Source organism: Mustela nivalis (genome assembly GCF_964662115.1).
Source record: "Mustela nivalis genome assembly, chromosome: 9".
Classification (NCBI taxonomy): domain Eukaryota; kingdom Metazoa; phylum Chordata; class Mammalia; order Carnivora; family Mustelidae; genus Mustela; species Mustela nivalis.
The window spans coordinates 21718249-21740422 of record NC_139028.1 but is presented as its reverse complement, the minus strand read 5'-3'; the positions used below and the strand labels follow the sequence as shown (position 1 = coordinate 21740422).

The 22174-nt window shown below is 51.2% G+C and overlaps 2 protein-coding genes across 4 annotated transcripts in view; one reads left to right on the top strand and one right to left on the bottom strand.

Annotated features, from left to right (window-relative positions):
- Positions 1-19029, bottom strand: part of TMPRSS4 (transmembrane serine protease 4) — a 33705-nt gene extending 14676 nt beyond the window's left edge. For both annotated transcript variants that reach the window (XM_082683622.1, XM_082683623.1), the window contains exons 1-2: positions 18816-19029; positions 3262-3295 (exon numbers count right to left, since the gene is read on the bottom strand). In XM_082683622.1, the coding sequence (XP_082539748.1) occupies positions 3262-3295; positions 18816-18818 (37 nt within the window). In that variant the 5' untranslated portion in view covers positions 18819-19029. The remainder of the gene's footprint in view (positions 1-3261; positions 3296-18815) is intronic.
- Positions 9773-22174, top strand: part of SMIM35 (small integral membrane protein 35) — a 72067-nt gene continuing 59665 nt past the window's right edge. For both annotated transcript variants that reach the window (XR_014298866.1, XM_082683675.1), the window contains exon 1: positions 9773-10082. Coding sequence is in view for 1 of the 2 variants with exons in the window: in XM_082683675.1 (XP_082539801.1) it covers positions 10076-10082 (7 nt within the window). In the remaining variant the exon portion in view is untranslated. The remainder of the gene's footprint in view (positions 10083-22174) is intronic.

Here is a 22174-nt window from a genome sequence, read left to right as displayed (position 1 = left end):
TGCCCTCTGGCCATGGGGCTGAGCCGCAGAATGCTTTGGGGACAGTTTTGCTTAGGACTGGGGTTTTATTCCTGCAGACTGGGCTTAGCTTTAACAGCTCAAGGTCATCCCCCCTCCTTCGCTTATCCAGGCTTGTCCATCTTTCACCTGTGCCCCCCAGAGGAGCCTCCAGAACAAGATGTTGTCTCTTTGTCTTGACTTAGCCTATTTTGCAATGTTTCACCCTGTCTGGTCTGCCCTGCGTCTGCCTGGGGAGAGGCAAGTACTCATTTATTTTACTATCATTTATCCTCTTTTCTGACTAATCTTTAGTTAAACTGTAAGCTTGAGGAGGGCAGGGACCTCCAACTCATTTCATGCTTAGTAGAGCCCTGATACGTGCTTGCAAATGAGCACATCCTGACGGTCTCCATCTCCAGCTCAACAGATAGGGAGTCCCTAGGATGGTCCTCGTCTTTAAGGAGATGCCAGTTTGGGGGAAGAAGCACGCAAGGACAGAGTTGCCACTATCTCTGGATGCCAGCAAAGCACTTAAATGTGGTGGGGGGCTGGACCAGCTAGGCAGAGGCCTGGTGATCTTGTCTTGTGCCCCAGATATAACATGGGCAGGTGCGTGTTACAGAGGCAGGACTGGCAGTGTCGGTCCACAGAGAGTCTTGAACACTATGCCGGGAATTTGGGTTTTATCATGAAGGCAGTATGGAGCTATGGACAGCTTTGGCAGTAGAAAGATGTGATCATTTTCATATTCAGAAAGGTGAATAATTCACTGGGGAGGAGGTGGATGGAAACAAGTTTGGGGTTAGGGTGACCAGGTAGGAGCCTAGAGGTGCCTAAAACAGAGCTAATAATAACTATATTGTCTATTCATATGGTTATCCAAGGAGATGGTACCAGGGCCAGGATCTGAAAAGTTAAATTCTCAGGAAGTATCTGAGATGTGTCCTCTTGGATCCTCTCTCCTTGCAGGCAGTAAGCTGGGGCGGGTGCCCGGGGCTTCTCCAGGGCGAGCTAGGGCAGGAAGTCTGGCTGCCTTGAGTCCAGGGAGGGTGATAGGTCAGCTCTCTTCTCCTCACCTCCCTGTAGCTTGGTCTGTCACCTTCCTTATGAGGCCTTCCTGACTCCCTTTTGAATGGTAATCTTCCAATGTTACCTGTCCTCCTGCATTTTTAAAAACACTTACCAGCTCTTTACATACTCTGTATTTTACATATTGTATGTATTTTCCATCCCCTCCTGTACGTTTCTGAAATGAAGACTTTGAAGTTAAGGAATATTTCTTCTTTTTTTCTTCTTGTTTACCTCTGAATCCCAGGTGTCTTCAACAAGTATCTGCCAAGTGAATACATGCATCGCTCTTTGCTTGATCTCTTAAGCGCATCCTTCCCATTTTTGTTCCAGGTCTGGTTTCCTGACTTGAATGAGGGCTGGTGATAGTCTGTCTTGAGCTCTTTCCTCAGCTCTTTAAGAGTGGAGAATGGCATCCAGCCAGAGACGGGTGCTCAGGAAATGCTGATATCATTGAATCTGTTGAAAGGGAAAGCATCGGAAACCTTGTGTCTCCTCAGAAAGAGAGTTGAAGCCTCAGACACAGAACTCAGGCCTGCGGGGCGTGGGCTGGTGTTGCCTGTCCCGAGCAGGCGCCAGGGAACTTCTCAGTCTTAGCAGGTATCTCTTGAAGTTTCCAGCAGTTAGTGTGCAGAGCTCTCCTTTTCCCTGTGACCGTGGACATGGCGACATTCTGTTTATCCCTCCTTCATGCGTGATTTATTTATTGAGCGTCTTCTGCTTGGGACGCGAGGTGGCTTATTTCCTCAGAGGTGCCTCAACTCTTGGGAGCCCCTTGCTAGATTCCCCTGTCCAGGTCCCTATGCCTCCCTGATGTTCTCAGGGAGAACAGCATCAAGAAGGGTAGAGTTTTCTGGGTTTACATTTTATACATAAAGTTGACAAAGCACCATGAGCTATGACGAGCCTCCCGGCCTGCCACCATTCCTTCCTGCAGCTGGTCCTGCCCACTGCGGCAGGACAGCGCCTCCCAGCACATTGCTGTCATCCGGTCACATCCCCGCCTGAGAACCCTCCATGACTTCTGGATCTAGACCACTTTCTTCTTCATACTTGCAAAGCCACCGTGATCTGGGGCCACGTGGACTTCCCACTTGCCAGTCCTCAGTGCTACACGGACAGTTTCTGCCCTGGTCCTTGCACACCTGCCTTCATTCCTACCTCTGAACCTTTGCTCCTACTCTTCCCTTCACCACTGAAACTCTCATCACTTCCTTCCGTTTTGTGATAGCTTACTCCGGTGGGGACTTTGTCAGAGCTTGCCTGATCCATGATGCTGTTGTCTCTGATTGTTTGGCACTGATCGCTCCTTCTCGAGCTCCCCCAATGCAGGCATTGGTAGCAAATCTAACTTGGTGGTTCTCAGGGTTATTCAGGTGGTGGAACCCTTGGATGTCTGGTGTTTTCTGAGGACACGGGGGTCTATCATTCTGTCTAATTCCAGAGTATAAACTAGGCACCATCTTACTTGCAGAAGGTTACATTGTTTGTGATCATTATTAAAGTGAGGTCCTGAAATTGTTGCAGTAAGCGGGAGAGTATGACAGATTCCTTGTGGATCTGTCATACTAATTTGTGCTTTGCTCACTTGTCTTGTGGATCCAGCAGGCTATTGGGAGTGGTTCTCATTGGTTTAACAAAATAGAGTGGGAGGGCAGAAAAAAATCCCTTAAATTTGGGAACGCTTTGTCTCTTAAATTATTCTTCTCCCGTAAATCAGGCAAATACTATCATTTTCTAGTCTACCAGGGAAAATACCTTTGTCCAGCTTGTTCCATGGCAGCAGGTCAGACTGGCAACTCTTTGAGGGCAGGGACTCTGTCTTAACCTGCTGTTTTAGTCCAGCGTCTAACCCAGACCCTGGCACGTGGCAGGCATTCACAGAGTTGTTGAATGAATAAGAAAATGAGTAACTGAATGAATGAGTTGGAGGATCACCGCTCTTGGGGTTTTAGGTTTGTTGGTCCTATTTCCTTGGAGACCATGCTTCCTACTTCTAGAATTATCCTGGACCTTAGAGTTGCTTAAAACATTTTTGCTGAATGATGAATGAGTGGGTGGATGGAGATCTTCCATAGTGTTTAGCCCTCAGTGGCGGTGGTGAGGGGGTGTAAGAGGTGGATAGTATTTATTTGGTAACTGACTGAAACTTGGAGGCTGACGTAGACAAGGCAAAGCTGGACCTGAGCTTACCAAGGCTGTTCAGGGGTTGATCGCTGTCAGGATCCTGTAATTGAAGGAAAAACAATCTGTGAGTGGAGAGAGGGAACCTCTCAGGCTGAGGCTGAAGGCTCAGGACAGGCTCTTGGTTCTTATTTGCATCCCCTTCTCCCCGCTGAGTCAAAGTTGGGGGCTCAGTGATACCTCACTGGTTCTCAGTTATATGTCTTTATTACATGGTACAACTAGCTTACTAATTGTAGCAGCTAGTTAGCAATTATGGAAATGATTGGCTGCTGGGTTGTTGTATTGCTGGGTTACTTAGGATGATTCTGCCCTGCTGTCTGTTTTGGTCAACTATTTGCCTACTTTGATAGATTTAATTCTGTAAAAACCTGGACACTTCACAAAAGGGGGTACTTCAATAGCCATTCAGGGCCAAAAGATGCTCAATGTCATGGCTCACCAGGCAAATGCAGATTCACACCACAATGAGATATCTCTGCAGAGACACCAGAAAGACTAAAATTAAAAAGACTGATAATACTAAGTGTTGAAGAGGATGTGGACTATTGGGACTCTTATACACTGTTTTCAGGAGCATAAATCAGTACAGGTACTTTGGATCTGCTAAATCTAACTATGTGACTATTCTAGGATTCTATGACCCAGGAATTAGCCAGGAGAAATGAGTGCATGTGTCTAGTGAAATATCTGTACAGAGATGTTTGTAGTAACTGCACTCCTAATAGCTACAAATCGGAAAAACCCAAATGTCCATCAGTGGTGGAGTAGATAAATAAGTTGTGGTATATTTATATGATGGAATATATTTCAACAACAAACATAACCTATTGCTAAGTGCAGTGACCTGTGGACTGCTCTCACAGACATAGCAGTGACAGAAAGAAACTGGATACTAAAGAGTGTACTCTGTGTCTTTCATATATATATAGATTTTAAAAGATGAAATTGACTTCTCGTGATACAAGTCAGAATATTGATTACCACTGGCTGGGGAAGTGGGGCAGTTATTGGAAGCAGCACAATGGAAACTTCTGGAATGCTGGAAAACTTACAGATCTTGATCTAAGTGTTGATTACATGGGGGCACGTATGTTTAATATTCACTGGGGCGTATACTTTAGATTTGAGCACTTTACTAAATACATGTTATACTTAACAGAGCAAACAAAGACAAAACGTTACTAGAGTACTACGGTACTAGAGCATTACGGTTTCTCTAAGTGTACTCTTAGATCACCGTGGACACACATACACAAACACAAGCCTCTGTTCTTCCAGTTACACTGCTGCATGTGTACATTCAGCACACTCACAGCCATATAGGGTCGTACCCAGAAGCCGTGCACACAAGGCTCACATATGAAGTCCATTCACCCCTTTCCTGCAAAGCAGAGGATAGGGGAGGGGACTGCCAAGGCTCATGTCTCACTCTTGTGCCTCCCAGAAAGCTCTCTTCTCTTAGCTCCCTTTGCAGTCGCTATAGGAGCTTGAGTCCCGGGGCTGGGTGAGCAGCAGGCCTGCCTGGGGTCTGGGTCTCCATCCTAGGACTCATCTGCTTGCGGTGCTGAGGTCATGACGGTTCCACTGGTAGGTGGAGATGCTGGAGGACTCTGAATGTTTCCACCTGGGAATTTTCCTAGTCCCATTTGGGGGTGATGGGCTTCATCTAACCTCTGGGTGGGTGTCCCAGATTAGGTATGGTTAGCAGCAGTGGGAGAGGGGGATGTCCCTGGATGTTTGTTTCCTTGGCTGAGTGTGGCAGACATAGCCATTGGGAGAGGGAGCTCCTTTCTTTCCTCCCAAACTCTGTAATCTGCTGGAGGGACGTGCCTGGCTTTGCCCTTTGGTGGCATGAGGCCTTGGGTGGCTGGGAGATGTCGCAAAGGCAGCAGTCTCTGGAGTCTGCAGAGTTAGAATATAGGTTCTGCGTCTCAGTTGTGAGTCTTGGGTGTGAGATAGTTAAGCTCTCTGAGCTTCATGTTCCCCCTCTGTAAAGTGGGGAAGGTGGCACTGGCTTCAAAGTGCTACCATGAGGTTTAGGTGAGCTATGTAGTGGGACGGCCTAGCTCACACAGGCGCACTGCACTCCCTGCGCTCCCAGGGTCTTCCAGCATTCGCTGCAGAGCTTTCCCACTGGGCAGTCATCCTTGTTTCTTGTAGCGTTTGCACCTTCAGAGTTTTGCGTTGGGCTCGTACCCACGAAAGACCAGAGAGATGTTGTTAAATGGAACTGGACTCTGGGCTCTGCCCTGTGGGTCATTCCTAGACCCCTGTCCTCTGCCATCTCCAGGGCCTGGAGGGGGGACTGTTTCCAGGGTAAAGATAAGAACAAGTCCTATAACACTGCATTGCTGTGGCTGCCACTTTGGGTAATAATAGTTATCAATAGTACTTAATCTACCTACAATCACTGTGTAAGAGTTTACCAAATTCTTTTGTCTGACTCGGTCAGGTTCAGGGTTGAAAAGGATCCCAATTGTCTGATAACCAGTAGGGGTGGCTTTAAGTAATTAAGTATTCAGTGAACTATTTGACAAGGCCCTGCTCTGGGAGCTGTGCATTCAAAGACAAATACTAAGTGCAGTAGGATGGCAGAGTTGCCCAGACAGGCCAGGCCAGGCCCTGCCCTCACCTCTGGCAGCTGGGGAGTGGGGGAAGGAGGGAAAGGTGTGAGCAGATAAAGCTGGAGCGATGAGTGCCATGTAGAGCGAAGCGGCGATGGGAGCCAGTGCCTGGTGGATACTTAGAGCTGGAGGCTTAGGGAAGGGGCCAGGGTGGTTAGATCTTGGCCTGTAGGCTGAGATCTGAATGCCAGGGGGGAAGGAGAAAACCTGATGTTGGAGGGACAGAATAAAGACCAGCAAAGACAGGAGGAAGGAGAAGAAGGCTGGTGGTGGGGAAAGATATCCATGCTTGGAAGGTCTAAGCAGCAGGGCTCACCAACTGACTGGATGCTCTTGGGTTTCAGGGAGCATATAGGAGGGTATTTGCTCAGGGGCGAAGGCTGCGAGAGGGGCAGGTTGGAGGGGTGTCAGGAACAGCCACTGAGTGGCCCTTGCCCAGCAATTCATTCTTTCTCGCTGACTCTGCTTGTGCTCACATGCCTGCATTAGTTGAGGTAGGTAGGGCAAGTCTCTTGTTTATTATTAATTCAACAAATATTGACTGTATGCTTTTGATGGGCCTGGCGTGATGCTGGAGACTGAGATACAGAGGGAACAAAAGAGGCTTACAGCCCGCACTTTCTTGATTTCTCATCTGTGAACAGGAGTGACCTCAGTACCCCTTTAGCTAATTAATATGTTTTTGATTGTGATCCACTGAACAGGGCTTACACAGAAAACATCCCACACCTTTTTGAAAACAGAGAAAATAAACTACATCAAAACTACAAGCTACAATGACAGAGACTTTGACAAATTGGTAATTCATCATCCCTGGTGTCTCCTACAAGACCTGGCCCAGAGTGGGTATTTATTTATTTTAAAAAAGATTTTATTTGATTGAGAGAGAGAGAGAAAGAGAGAGAGAGAGAGAGAACATGAGCATGAGTGGGGGGAGCAGCAAGGGAGAGGGAGAAGCAGGCTCCCCGCTGAGCACAGAGCCCGGTGCAGGGCTCAATCCCAGGACCCTGAGGTTATGACCTGAGCTGAAGTCAGACGCTTAACTGAGCCACCCAGGTGTCCCCAGAGTAGGTATTTAATATTTGTTGAGTGAAAGAATTAAGGAAAATGTCTTGGTTTCAGGGCTCAGTCCCAGGCTGACTCATACATTCATTCACACATTGGAATATTAGGGTTTTTTATTCCACACATTGGAATATTATGCTGCAGTCAAAACAAATGAGCTATGGCACCACAAAATCCCATGGATGACATTAGTAATTTAACATTAAAGTAAAAAGCAAATCCCTGGAAGATTACATGTAACACAGAATTTTTTCCATAAGGAACTAGGAAATGATAAACATGGGGTTTAAGTTGAGGCTTATTTTCCAGGGGGCTTCTAGCACATTTCCTGGTCTGGCAAAGATGTAGAATCAATATTTGTTGAATTCCTAAACCTGAGAGACTTGCCCACACCCTCAGTAGGACTGGGGCTGTGGGGTGTGGGTGGGAGGGCAGGAGATAGCCTGGTTAGTGGCAGCGCTTGTTTGGGGTGCTGAAATAGGAAGGCTGACTACATTGTTAAAGCCCCAGCTAGAGAGATACAAGGGGGCCCTGCGTGGGCCAACAGAGGAAAATGTCATGAATCCAGGATTATGATTCATCCAGTAGTGTGCCCCTGAGATTCAAAGAGAAAAAAAAGCAGTCTCCTGGCTGTGCTGAGGGGTCCAAGGAGTCAAGCTCTTGTCCCCCATCCTCCCGTGCTCTACTCTGACTCTCATGTTGCCTGAGTTCTTCGTCAAGTGGCCTGCTCCTTGGCTTTCTTGACGCCTTTCTGACAAATATCTCCAACACAGTGAGATTAGACATGATGGGTTGCCAAACTTCTGGGAAGAGGAGCTGTGGAAGGTCATAAGCCTCCAGGGTCATGGGCAGGGAGGATGGGTACATTGAGGTTTATGAGCAGGGACTGGGGAATATTCGTATCAGTTACCTTCCTGAGCAGGGTGGGGACGGAAATGCATAGCAGCTGTGTTGCCTTTCAGCCCAGAATTCATCCCGAGTCAGGGCTGGGAGTAGGGAGAGATGGGGCTGAGAGATGAGGTAAGAATCTTACCAGATAATGTTCAGGAACCTGGCCCATCCCCCATCCCTGGGTGAGTTCATGCCATGATCATGGGAGGCAAAGGGTCTCTGGGGACCATTCCAGGCAACTTCCTAGTTTCCTAGACCAGGGAAATTCTTAGCCCTAGAGTTGTGGAGGGAAGGCACTTGAGAGACCACAAAACACCCACTGTGTGCCTCCTGTTTTGTTGGAGGTGTCTCAGTGTATCCCCAACTTGAACTCTGCCCCTGGCCACAGCTGCCACAGCCCAAGCCTAGCCCAGGCCCAGCCAAGGCACCAGGCTTTCCTGTGTTGTTGGGTTGCTGGCTGGGTCAGGCCTGTCTGCTGTGTTGATTCAGTCAAGCTGTGGGGCCCTGACTCATGGGCCCAGCCCAACTCCTGTCTGACCTAGGGGTTCATCTGGGAAGGAAGCTCCTGGATTATAATAGGAGGACAGAAATGCTAGGCCCCCAGAGCCCAGAAGGGCCCAGCTGGAGGAGGAAGTTAGAAGGTAGGTGTTAGAAGGCTAAAAATCACCTAGTGATGGCTGGTCTCACTTAGAGAATTATCTTTCCCTGCTTTTCATTCAGTTGCTGGTCATAGAAAGACATTAATCTGAGACTCATGTGTAGAGGCTGAACAATTAACTACTGCATTTGGGGATGAGTACAGAGCTTACAATATTTTGCACAAATGCTGTCCCATTTAATCTTCAGAACTACTCAGAGAAATTATCCCCATTTTCTAGAAGAGAAGACCAAGCCTCCTGTAGATTTAGTGGCCTTAGAGCAAGTTAGGAACAGAGCCAGCTCTTGGGAGTGAGGGTTTTGGACTCTGTGGACTATTGTTTTCATTCCCTTCCAGTACCCTCCCCATTGATATACAGAGATTACCCCCAGCATCTCCCCAGCCCTCCCCAGATCCCCAGGCAAACCCATCTCTGCCTGGTTCTTAGCTCTGTCAAGTCTTCCATCAGCAAGGGTAAGCACACCCTCCCAGAGTTTGTCTGGGGAAGGGCTTGTGGCTGTCCTGGGCCCAGCAGGGCCTTCACTGTTATTAGCATCCCTCCTTCCTCTTCAGCTCTTCTTCCTCCTCTGTTTATTTACCCTCAGGTCCTGGTATTTCAGATTTTGGAGAATCCTGGTTGGGTTTAGAGCTAGCTCATGGGGGATGAACCCAGGCCCTGGGCAGCTCTTATTTTAAAATGAGGATGAGCATTAATTTGCTGCAGAGAAGACACAAAGAACCAGCCTGGGGAGTATAAGTTCTCATATTGCCTTGTCTTTTGACTTGCTTGGTGCCTCTGGGCACACGCCTCAACCTTTCTGAATTTCGGGGTCCCTAGGGTAATTGGAAACTCTCAGAGATGGTAAAGCAGATAAGAAGGTTAATAACCATGTGTTGAAACAGGCAGGTGCTCCACCAGGCTCGTAATGAGACAAAGAAGACGTGGTAGCTCACAGAGGCCACCAGAACAGAAAGCCTAGCAAGTTCCTTTGTCTGCTTTCCTTTCCAAGCTGCCTGCCCCTGGGTCTTATTTTTCTCTTCCTCTCTGCACTGCTGTCTCTGAGCTTCCTTGTTCTGGAAAGAACTCGGGGCAGAGCTCGGATGACTGGGGTGCCAAGGAAGGGAGAAAAGCGGAGGCTCGGAGGAAAGGGGCTTTCTGGCTCTGCTCTGGTGTGCGGCAGTTTTGGGCTCCTATGGGGGCTTCCCATGGTCCCTCAGGTAAAACCTAGAGGCAGAAATGCTGCTGTTGCTGGGTGATGGGACAAACAAGTCCTTTGTGGCAGCTAGGTTACCTAGGCTAGGGACACAGCATGGGGGAAACCCAGGGGAGTGGGTGGGGAAGTTCTTTGATGATCTAGGAGACCCAGAGGCTGCTCCTAGTCGGTGCTCAGAGCAGGGCTGGGCCGCTGGCAGGCTCAGGTGCTTAGGGGCGGTTCTGAAGGGGCCTCTCACTGCTCTCTGACCCTGACCCTGACCCTGACCCTGCACTCCACTCCGACCCAACAGCAGGTGGCTGTGCGCTCTCCACCTGCAGGGGCGGGCAGGACAGTTGGATGCCTTTACCAGGCTGGGGCAGGTGTCTCCTGTCTTGGGTGCTTCAGCCATGACAGGTAAGGCGAGGAGAGGGGCCGTGAGGGCGCGGTGATTGTGAGTCAGCAGAGGGACAGGTAGGAGTTTCCCTGAAATGGGCCTGGCCCTGAGTACATCGAAAGATCTTGGAAATGGCACATCATGCTGGCTCTCAGGGGTCCTCTGAACGAGTAGCCTGTCTCCAGACACATTCCCCTGCCCAGGCCATGCACAGGTGGGTGTCCCAGCTCTCACATGCCGGGGCCTTTGCGGACGTTGCCTGGCGCAAGGCGTCCTAGCAGCGAGTTTTCCTTCAGGACTGACCTCAAAACCTTCAGAGCCACAGAGGTGCTGACTTGTTGGCAGTTTGAGCTGAACACCTCAACCCCCATTGTAGTGCACAGTGGCTCCAGGGCAGGGCCTGGGGCAGCCAGTCAGGTGGCCTGCCACTGTCCCTCTGTCAGCCTGCTGGTGGGTTGCCCTCTGCTAAGGGTCAGGTTTTGTGTCTAGGCACAGTTCCCCACTCCAGGTAGAGCCGTGGGAGGGGGTATCGGTGTAACTATTCCTGTTCCACAAAAGGGGAAGCTGAGGCACAGAGTCACCATGCTTTCTCTCTCCAGGTCACACAACAAGCCCAGGTGAAGGGCAGGAGTGAGGTATTGGTGCATGGCGGTGGGGTTGAGTTGAACTTGCCTCCGGGTAATGCTGCTGTTACCTGTAACTCGTACAAAGCCCTCAGACGTCCTTCTCTTGGTGCCCAGGGGAAGGAAGACCGTTCTCTGCAGCCTGAGTTCTCCACAATTCTACTTCTCTCAACTTTCTGCTCTGGGGTAGGGGTTGGTGAAGCCCCCTCCCTCCCAGGAGTGTCTGTTGGAAAGGAAGACATGTCCCCCATCTCTTTTGCACAGCTGAGGGTGGCATGTGGGCAGTGGCTGAAGGGGACACGAGAGAGCCATCGGGAGTCAGGCCCCTTGGACCAAAGGTGACCTGCAGGGGTTTGCCTGACAGGCACTCTCCGGGGTTTGCTTTTAGGAGGGGCTGCTGGATCTTAAAGCTTGGGGAGAGGGGAGTGTTCTCTAAATGCTGCAATTTACCTGAATGAAAGAGCTTCCACCCAAGGCATGGCCTGATGTTTATGAAAGAATCCTAGTTTGTTCTGCCTTCGAAAAATCATGCTCTCTTCTGCTTGTTCTGATCTGTCCTTTACACTTTGAGGGAAATGGTGTGGAGGGAAGAGGGCTCTGGCGTTCTAAAGTGGAACTCTAGTATACCTGCTGAGACAGTGATTTGGGCAAATCACTGGGCATCTCTGGGACCCTGAGATGTTTCTGCCTTTGGAAGGGGGTGTGACAAGTTCATGATAAAACTGGAGAGTGAGAAAGGTTCTGGGAGGGGCTCCAGCTGCCAGTAACCACGTGCCTTTTCAAGGCCACAGGAGCCCTGTGTGGTTCTCTCCTGGTTTTACAGATTTGTTCATGGTCCCCCTCAGATGGTTTTCACAGTTCAAGGGGTCTCAGCTGTGCTGCTCAGACAAGGGTGGCCCCATCCCTGTTCCTTCTGAGCTGTGTGTTAGGAGCTCTGGCCTGAATTCTGCTCTGCCCCTTATGAGCCATATGTTTCTAGGTAAGTGACTTAGTTTTGTCATCTGTAAAATGGGTAGAATGTGATCTGCCTCCTGTGGTTGTGAGTATGGATGATCTAGATGACACCCATGGTGTATCTGACTCAGGGCTTGGCGTACGGAGGAGTTGAGGACCTGAACATTCAAACAATTGTGCCCTCAGTTCCAGTTACCCCGGAGGGCTAGGGAGCAGAACAGCACACGGTGTTTGAGGCGGGTGTGCCTGGCAGTGTTGTTCAGGGGCAGGACTGAGTGTTCTCACTTGCTCCGGATGCTCCCGGGGAAGCAGCCTCTGGGGGCCCAGCTTGGCTATCATAGCGAAGAGCTGCCATCTCCTGGCAAACGTCCTCAGTGACTCCTGGGTCTCTCATCTGAACTCCAAACTCGGGATCCCTTAAGAAGTGCTGCCACCGTGCCCAGCGGCTCCTCTGCACCTAGTGCTGGCCAGTGACATCACTGATGCTCCCTTGTGCCACTTTCCTGCCCACCCAATAACTCCGTGAGGCCACACGAGGGCTTCCTCTCTGGGCTGCGGTTGGCTAGAGGAGGCTGTGGACGGAGCACAGGCCTCAGGCCAGGTGTTCAACGGCTGGGAGCCTCTATTTCCTGTGTGGTATGTGTGTGTGTGTGTGTGTGTGTGTGTGTGTGTGTGAGAGAGAGAGAGAGAGAGAGAGAGAGAGAGATACGATTGATTGATTCCAAGTCTTCTTAATGAGACCAGAATATGCATATCCTCTAGCACATTGCCTGGTATACAGTAAGAATGCCCTAATGCCAATAATAAAAACAACAACAATAATAAGACTATCTAATCCATTTGGTGAAGCCCTGTTCTGGGGCTTGGTTATACAGTAGTGAGTGAAAAAGACAAAGGCCTTGTGCCCATGAAGTATATATGTTACTATTTCTTATTAGTAATTAGTAACTATTACCATAGAACCTAGTAAGTGCTTGGCATAGCACAAACTCACAAATCCTTTCTTATCTGTGGGAAGAGCCTGGCAGAGAGCCTTGCACATGCTTACCAGGCATTGCACAGATGGCCATTGGTGTGATTTCCTGGGGCCAGGGCCCTGTCCTCAGGAGGGAATTGGGCCCTGGAGCGCTCTGGGCTGAGAGGGACCAGGGCAGTTAGGGGTCCTGAGATGATGTCACCTGACCTCTGCAACCTCTCTATGAACAAGTGGAGGAGGCTACAGGCCAGAGAAGCAAAGACCTTTGGTAGTACAAATGTGGTCCTTTAAAATGGGTAGGGGCATCTCAAGGATGCAGCCAAAGGGTTGCTCAGGATCAGTAGGGGACATTACAGAAAGACTTGTCTGTCTATCTGTCTGTCTTTCTCTCTTTCTCTTTCTCAGTTAAGGAAGATCATCTAAGCAACAGAAGGTGTGTGAGTAGAACTGGACAGTGTAGCTGTCCCTGATAGACCAGGACAAGGCCAGAGAAGGGGTATCCCTTCTGGCATCCCAGGGGACTTGGTGGAGACCTTTGAGGTTGCTACAAGAGGATGGAAGCAAGACAGGAGTGGGTGGGGGTCCCAGGCTCTTTTCCACATGGGTGTTCTATGTTAGGTTTCAATGGTCAGTGGGCTATGAGGCTAAAACAGTTTTGGGGAAAATACCGACTCCTTTGAGAAGACCTCTAAGGTCCTTTCCTGAGGGTCTGTGACTTGGAAGAGCTTGTTTGTTGTTAGCCTGGAGCGTCTGTTGCCCCCTCCCACAGAGGAGACTAGTCCTAGGACTCATTTAGTTATTATTTCCTCCTTCTAAATCAATTTTCTATCCTTAATGATCTCATGGCAACTTGGGTTGTTTCCCTAAGCAGCCCTGGGTATGAAACTTCCTTCGTCTTCTTGAGAAAGTCTAAGTTAATTCTGCCCACTGGTTTTTCTTGTCTGTGTGTTCACTTCCTCCTCATGACCTTTGGTAGGCTAGTGAGGGATGAAGTCTCTTGGAAGAAAGGACATCATCTTTCCTCCACTTGGCTGTGTCAGCTGTACAGTCTTCATTCAACGCACACTTTATATTATAAAGTGGATCAGCTTCTATGTAGGGAGATGGTTCTATAGTTACTAGTGCAAGTTCAGTTTCAAGGTCTAGTTTCCAGTTGAGGTCTATGGGGTCACATCTTGGTGGAGGAGGAGGGCATAATGGAAACTCTGGGCACTTGATACTGAAGTCCCAGAGCTCCTGTCTTGACTCTTGGCAGAATGATCCTTTCAAGTCCTCAACCTCTTGAGTCATGGGATTTCCTCATCTGTAGCATGATGTCTCCAGGAGTTGGTATAAGATTCAGGGAGATTCTGGTTGTGAATGTGCTTCTCAAGCTGCAAAATGCTGCATTTGCTGCATTCAGGTAGGGACGAGATGTTGCTGTTGTCATTCTCTTTAGACCACTGGGGAGTTGTACCCACCAGGAGAGATGCTTCCAACAGCCTGGCTGTGCCTGCCTCCCTGGGGATCCAAAATAGGAATGGAGGCCCCAGTGTCAGGGTGGGAAAGGGACGGAGGTGAGGAGGGGTGACCTCAGCTGCGTTACCCTCTCTGTGTGGACATCCGTGGGGCAGCAAGTGGCCTGCCCTGCGTGGGGTGGGGGAAGCTCTGTTCCGTCTGGGAGTACATGGAACTGAGAGCTCTGATTGTGCATATTCTTCTCTGAATCTTCAGGCCTCTTCCCAATGCCTAGCACGCAGTTTATGCTTAAGGAACACATGCTGAATGAGTGAACGTATATTATAAAGGAGGAAATTGAGATCACAGGAAATGCCTGGAGCTATGGTGGGCTTGGCCAGACGGGTGTGCAGGACATGTTGTGATGGGAGACTGCTGATATGCTGGGCACGTGCCACCTGTCTCTTGCCCTCTTCCTCAAGCGTTCCATTCACCCGCTACCCTAGGAGAGTTTCTGGTTGAATGTGGATTATGCCGGGGAACTGGCAGCTGCTTCGGGAGGGAATGGTAGGGAAGGGGTGTTGAGCCCTGTTTTGAGCTCTGTTTTGAGCCCTGTTTTGGTTTTGAGCCCTGTTTACCAATTTCTCTGCTGCAATTGTGATTGTCAGAGTTGTAGGCTGGGAGGTGGAGGGAAGCACGTACCGGCGGGATTGCCACATTTGTTCTGCTCAGTCTCTCTCTCTCCTCCCTGGGGCTTTCAGGCAGGCTCAGGCCTATCCCTCTCACCCCACCTTGGTAACAACTTTGCTAGAATTTGGGATCTTTTCCAATTGGACTTGGCTAACTTTGTTATCAGTGTCAGATAAATCAGCTGGTTGTGGGAATTCAGTCTTTCATCATTTATTTGTTGTTTGCTTACAAATATTTATCCTGTGCTTGCTGTGTGCCAGGCCCTGTGCTAGGTTTAGGGCCAACAGGTGGACAAGACCCAGTCCTTGAGGAGCTCACCATCTGGCAGCAACAGATTTAGACAGAACTGTAGCAGACAAATGCAGTTTAGGTTGTGGGGTGGGGTTCACAGTCTTGGGGAATGGCTCGTGGGAATTTGAGGGGTTTTACTGAGTAGATGTTTTCATCTGGTCAATAGGGAAGGCTGGGGGAAATGCTGGGAAATCTGAAATGCAGAGTCTCAGGCCTGAGAGCATGTGTCTCCTGCCTTCCCAGGCTGGAACGTTTTTCCAGGGTTCCTGAGTCCTGTTTTTGTCTCTTTCCCCATCGTCCCCCTTACTACATCCCTACCCCTGCCCCTGCCCTTGGAATCAGCTCCTCAGATGCTCTTAGGCTGTGTCAAAGAGCCAGGCTAGGGCGTGCAGGGTGGTTGCTGCCCGCGACTGCTCACCTTCACAGCCATACACCAGGAAGGCTGGAGGGAGAGAGGCCAGGGCCATGGAGGAGACCTGAGTTCTAGACACTACTCCCTGTCAGGAGCTGGGCCTGGGCTCTCTCCAAAGGCTGCAGGGGAGGGGCCCTGGGAGGTGGAAGGGGGTCTGGGGGACGTACTTCCACATTCACATCTGCTGTTCACTCTGTCCAGAACAGGCCCTTCTCCCCACCCTCTGGGCTGCTGTGTGCAGCCCAGGCTCCCCTGATCCCTGACAAGGCCATGTCCCTGCCCCAGCTCTCACAACTCCTGGTGTGTTTCATCACACCACGTGTGTCAGTAGTTAATCGTGAGTTTGTGTGACTGTCCCTTCCTGCCCTCCACCCCTCTGGACTCTGAACTCCATGAGGGCAGGACTCGCATCTGCTTTCTCTTCCCTGTGAGGCTAGAGCCAGCACAGAGGAGGCCTGTGGCCCATGCTGTGGGATGAATGAATGGATGGAGCTAGATGCTTGCTGCTCTGTCTGGCAGGGAAGGGTGGCCTGTACCAACTTCTGGACATGGTTCCACCTGGAGTGTGAGACTCCGGCAACTGCTGGAGCACCTTCCCTTGGACACTGTCCAGGCCCCACTGAGCTCTGTGGCTTGGCAGGGACCCTGAACCCAAGCTGGATGTCGGGGCCTGTGTGACTGCCCTGGGGGATCCAGCCCTCAGCTGTGTTCCTCTCTGCCACTGGTGCTCGCCGCTCCAGCCACAGTGCCTCCCAGTCCCCCACACTGTCACTCTTACTATTCAATGCTGTCCCTCTGCCTGGGATACCCTTCCTGCCATCTCTGCCCAGAGAGAGCCTGCTCATCCTTCAAGGTCCAGTGCAAAGTCCTCTTTCTTCTGGGATAGCTTCCTGACTGCGCTTGAGAGAATTTCCTGCCTTCTCTGCTCTAGGGGTATCTTGCAGTCCTCCCTGGCATTAGACTTGCCACATTCTCTCACCATCCTTTGCTTAAGGAACTATCCTCCTTCTGGATTTTGGGAAGCTACAGGGCAGAAAGTAGGCATTGTGCCCCTTTGCCCCCCCCTTCACCCCCCTTCCTGCCTGGTGGCTGGACAGTTATAGGGGCTGATTCAATGGTTAGGTGGATGGATCTACTTTGGGGGTCACAGCATCAAGCCCCTTGCCCAGATAGTGAGGGGATAAGGGGAGCAGGCAGGGACCTAGCCCTTCCTTGCCTATCTTGCCTTCTAGGATCTTTCCAAAGCCCAGTGGGCTGCTGACTCAGTCTGTCTGAGGTAGGCCTGTCCATGCTCCCAGAACCCCCACTGCCACAGGTGGGCGTGCTAGACCTGCCATGTTCCTGAACCCAGCCAAGCCTAGCAGCCCCCTTGGGCTAAACCAGCTGGCAAGGAAAGGGGGAGAGGGTAAGGAGGACCTTCTTCCTTGGGAGCATCTGGGCCAGAACTGACCTCAGGTGTTTAACACTCTGCTCTGGTGGCTTCTGGTATATTTGGGGCGTCATGTGCGTAAGGAGTCAAAACCAGGATAGGGAGGCTTCCCTCTGGGGCTCAGCTGCAGCCGAGATCACAAGGGAACTATTCTCCTTGGGGACAGAGCTTGGGCTCAGACCTCTGCCCAGGGCCTTCCTCAGCTCCTGCTTTCTGTGGGCCCACCCAGTCATGCCCAATTCTCAAGAGAGAGCCACTGCTAGGAGGTAGCAACCGTGCAAGACCAGCGTCTGTCCAGGGCGGGGCCGGCAGGGGTGAGAGGAGGCAGGGAGGGGTAAGAGAAGGGAGGGCCGGGCCTGGGCATGAGTTGTTTCACTGCTCCCCAAGGCTGGGAGCTAGGCTTGTCCCAGCCTCATGAGAGGGAGTGACTGGGTTATTAGGCACAGGTGGCTTAATGGCTAGCTTAGGGGCCAGAAGTTCCCTGTTCCTACCTGGGATCTGGGCCATGCCGCTACCTTGCCTCGGGGGCCTCAGGCCTGGCCCCCTGCACAGTGTGCCCTCCTGCCCTGCCTCCTTCCCTGGCTGGTGAAGCTCTGTGTTGGCCTTGCCACCAACAGGTCCTTTCCTGGAGTGGATTCCTCTCGAGTCCCATGTCCTTGCATTTGTATGGGGGCTATTCTCACATTGTTAGCCCAGTCTTTCTGCCAACTGTGTGTGTGCACAGGGTTGGCATGGATAATGTTTCCATTTTACAGAGGAAGAAAATGAAGTCTCAGGAAGAGCAAAGTCTCTTAAGGGAGCTCAAAAGGAAGCTGGCCATTTGACCTTCTGATTCTGTAGTTTGTGCTCTAGTTAACGGCCCCAGAAACTGCCTCCTGCTGTGTCAGTGCCTCAGGAGACACCCAGGTCTCCTTGGTGCCACCAACAAGTGGCTCACAGCCAGGACGGCAGGTGGGGACTGCTTCCCCTTCTTTCCTGAGAGCCCAGCAAGATGGAGCTTCTCTGTACACAGGCTCGGCTTCTAGGTGCTTCCTTGGATGGGGATGGGGGAAGCTGGCACTTTGGTCCTGGCTAAGTTATAGAATAGCCGGCAAGCCCTTCCCCTTCCTGACCCTCAGCTACCCCAGCACTGGGGCTAGAGTTTTGCCAGCCTTTTCAGGGGAGTGTCATGGGAAGTGCTCAGGCAGGGAGTCAGGAGACCACCACGTGTGGGACCTCAGCTCACCACCTCTGTTCCCCTTGGACAGAAAGCTTCCCTTCCTTTTCCTTCCCTCCCCTGTCATTTTTGTGTTGGTCTTTTGGCAGCTGCAGCATCTTCGCCAGGAATCAGAGAAGGAAGATTCTCCGAGTTGCACTTCAGACCTGACCTTATTTCTTCCCCTCCCTGTCCTCAGGTGTCCTCGAAAGATATGGTTGATTCTCTTTGTCCCAACTCAGTGAAGAAGCTCTAGGTGTTCAGAGGAGGAGGATACAGGGCACGGCCCAGAAGGAAACCAAGTGGGTATCCACAGACTCCTTGGATTGCTTTGAGGCAGCTGTCCATTGTTTGCTTTAAGAAGAAAAGGAGTCCGTTTCCCCAAGGAGGTGGCAGAGAGCCGTCATGACAGCCCCTTGCCCTTAGCAAAATAGTGCCAGCCTCCAGACAACAGATTAGGAGACGTTGGACGAAAGAGCAGGCAGGATTTAGGAGGGTAGTCAGAGAGGGGAGGCCTGGTCTCTGGGTCCCAGCTTCCTTGGTGCTGTGGCAGGGGCTTTTGGCCAAGGGAGGAGGAGGAGGGCAGGTGGGTACTGAGATAGGTAAGGGCCGGAATGTGGGGGTGATGCGGTATGACCTCTTTTTTTAATTGGGAAGGTGTTACAAAATTCTCAGGCTGCTGGAAGGGCCCTTTATGGGAGACCTGCCCTCCCCCAGAATTCAGACCAGAGGGCCCCCACACTTACCATGCTGGCTCTGTGATCTTCCAGATTTCTCTCTGGGCGGGAACTGAGGTGGGTGGCCCGTCAGGACGTGGGCCTCCTTGGATCGGGCCCTGACTGGCCAGCAGGTCAGAGGCCCTGGGGCAGCTCTGGCTAGAAGAGGCCTTGGTCCCACATGCCCGGTATCCGTCTCCCCTTAGCACCCTAGCCGCCTCCGCTGCTGTATTTCAGGAGTGATTTGGGGACAGTGGGGCCAGTTGATTAAAACAACCACACGGGTGAAGTTGCCAAACTGGAATGATGATGCATCTTGTAACCTGACACCTGTCCTAGGGGCTGGCACACACCTGGAGTCATTCATGGCCCTTTGGCCTCAGAACAGGGGACACGCCTAAGATGTTGCAAAAGCAACCTTCCCGCCTGAATGACTTCCACCCAGCCCAAGACAGCAGGAGGCTCCTTTTTTCTATCTCCTTGCTGTGGGACTTCTCAGTGTGTGGGTGCTTCTGATCAGGGTTGTGGAAGGTGGAGGCGTTTGGGGTGTTCCACAGAACTGGTTTGTTGCCACGTGGGGAGCAACAGGAGAAGATGAGCTACACGCACTTCCCTGGCCCCCGGTGCATAGCTGGCGAGTGCGGGGCTCATATCCAGCACTCCCACCAGCACCCCTTCCCAGTGTCTCTTGCCCATCCTTCCGGGTGATTACAGATTTGATATCTTGACCCGAGGTGCCCTCCTGGCCAGGGGACTCTGAACTCCATGAGGGCAGGACTCGCATCTGCTTTCTCTTCCCTGTGAGGCTAGAGCCAGCACAGAGGAGGCTGTGTTCACAGAACCAGAAGAGCTGGAAGGCACCCAGGTCACTGTCTTCTCCCAGTCCTCCATGTTGTGGGCGAGGAAACGAAATTCCAGAGACGCAAAGATCACACAGTATGTTTGTGTCAGATAGGGAACCAATTCAGATCTTTAGTTCCTTGGCTTTGAAACCCTCCTGGAGATCAGTCCAGAGTAGATGCGTGTCTTGGCCCCTCTGTGCCCGGTGTCTCTTTAATTCCGCTGCAACCGCGTGAGGAAACATTCTGTTCCCATTGGACAGGTGAGGAAATCTGAGCTCACGGACATGAAGTGGCTGGCTCCTAAGTCTTCCTGAGGTTCTGGCAGAGCTGGGACTTGAATCTGGTTCTTCCTGTGAATAGGTTGGATGCAGCCCAAGTGTCTGAAGCCCCATGTCTGTGGTCTGGGGAAGTATGGCTCAGGGCAGACTGTAGTGGTGTCTGAGCAGAAGGGGGACAGGTTTAACTGATGGTTGGCCCCATCTCAGCTACTCAGTGTGGCGTGGCCTTGGACTTGTCTCTGAGCAGTAGAGCCCCAAGGCGGGTCTGGAGGCTCTCTAGAGCCAGTGTGGCAGCAGCCCTTCCCCTGTCTAGGGCAGTGGGCTTTAGAGCTAGAAGTCTGGGGCTGAGTGCAGTGCTTCTTATGTCAGGACAGGTGAGTTCGGGGGACAGGCTGCAAAGACCTAGGCAGGTGCTTCCCTTTCAAGGAGGACTCCCCTAGTCAGACAGTGAGAAGCCAGTGGGCCTCCCTGCACTAGCCTTTCCCCAGCCTTCGTTCTTCTCTGTGCCACAGGTTTGAATCAGCTCACTGGGCACTCAGGTGTTGAGCACCCCACAACAGTGCTGCTGGGCGGGCCATGTTGGAGGGGTGATTCTTCCACCCTTCTGACTCAGCTCTGGGCCCAGCTCCCAGGTGGGTCCGGGAGCCTGGGGAGTGGCAGGGGCTGCTGCGGTGCCTGGAAAGAGGCTGTGGGATCTCCAGGTGGAGGCACAGAGGGCTCACACCTCCCAGGAGCTAGGCAGGAACTACTGCTGTGCCCCCCCCCCCATTCACCCAGAGGCAGCCTTAGCTCCCCACTCAACCTCCTCCTGTCCCTTGTCTGACCACTCCCTCTCTCTTCCACCTGTCTCTTTAGAGTCCTATCCTGGCATCTGCCACCTCTCCCTTCCTTTTGCTTTCCTCTGGTCTCTTCCTCTTTCTTCCTCTTCTTTCCCCTCTCATTTCCAGCACATGGGTCAAGGTCAGAGGCAATTTTGCCATGAAGCTAATGCAGCCTGAGCTGGGTTATCCCTCTCCACTGCCCACTCACCCCTGGCTTCTGCCTCCCTTGCATAGCCTGTCCAAGGCCAAGAAAGTTCCCAGTGATTTGTCCACATGGGCATAGGTTATTGGAAATTGTGCAGCAGGTTTTTGGTATGCTTTTTCTGAAAAAGGGCCCCTTGAAAAGCATCAGGCCTCACAAAACTGGGCTCTCCCTCGGTCAGGAGCATGAGCTCTGGGAGCCTGGAGTCCTGTGTCCTCATCCCAGCCACTGACTGGGTGACTGGCCATTTTAGTCTATCCTCCTGAGCTCTGTGTTCCTCCTCTGTAAAGGGCAGATGATGACAATACTGACCTCATGAGGTTGTTACATGGTTTAAATGAGATAGTCTCCGTCTGGCTCCTAAAAATAAAAACTTCATGAATGGAACCGTTATCCTTATTTGTTTAGCAAAAATACATTTGTGGAGCTCCTGCAAGGGCTGGCTCCTGTGCTAGGTGCCCTGGGTTTGGAAATGAGAGACACGGGCCGAGCACACACCTCTGGGAGGTGCTACGATGCATCTGTCAGTCATGCTGAGTTACATAGGTGTCCCAGTGGAGGTGGAAAGAAGACTCTTGGGGGTTCAGAGATCCTTTTTCATCATTGACTACCCTCCGCTTTATTTCCTTCTTTCGTTCCTTCCTTCTTTCTTCATTCCCCTCCACCCCAGGACAGGACATTTTTACTTATATAAATGTCATTTTTAGGAGAGTGTATAAATTGTCAGTTGTTTTGATTGCACACTTGGACTTCATATCAACAACCACCTGCTTCTCTGCCTAACAGTTAATTTTCTGTGGTGTTAAAGGCACTGTGGTGGGATGCCTGGGTGGTTCAGTTGGTTAAGTGCCTGCCTTCGGCTCAGGTCCTGATCTCAGGGTCCTGGGGTTGAGCCCTGCCTAGGGCTCCCTGCTCCATGGGGATTCTGCTTCTCCTTCTGCCTCAGTCTTCCCAACTGTTCATGCTCTCTCTTGCTCTCAAATAAATAAATAAATAAATAAAATCCAGAAAAAAAAAATAAAGTCACTGTGGTTAGAACTGTGGTTGGAAAAAATAAATAGCTTGTGTCTTAGCCCAGTCTGCCCATGTACTGCATTTCTCCCATGAAAGATGGAGCTTCTGAGGCCAGCAAGCCTTCTAGATCCTTCCTGCTCAGGGTGTGTCTGTGGAGCTCCCAGCATCCATGTTAGAAATCCATGTTAGAAATGCAAAATCTTATTACTACCTTTGCTCTGATCGACCTACT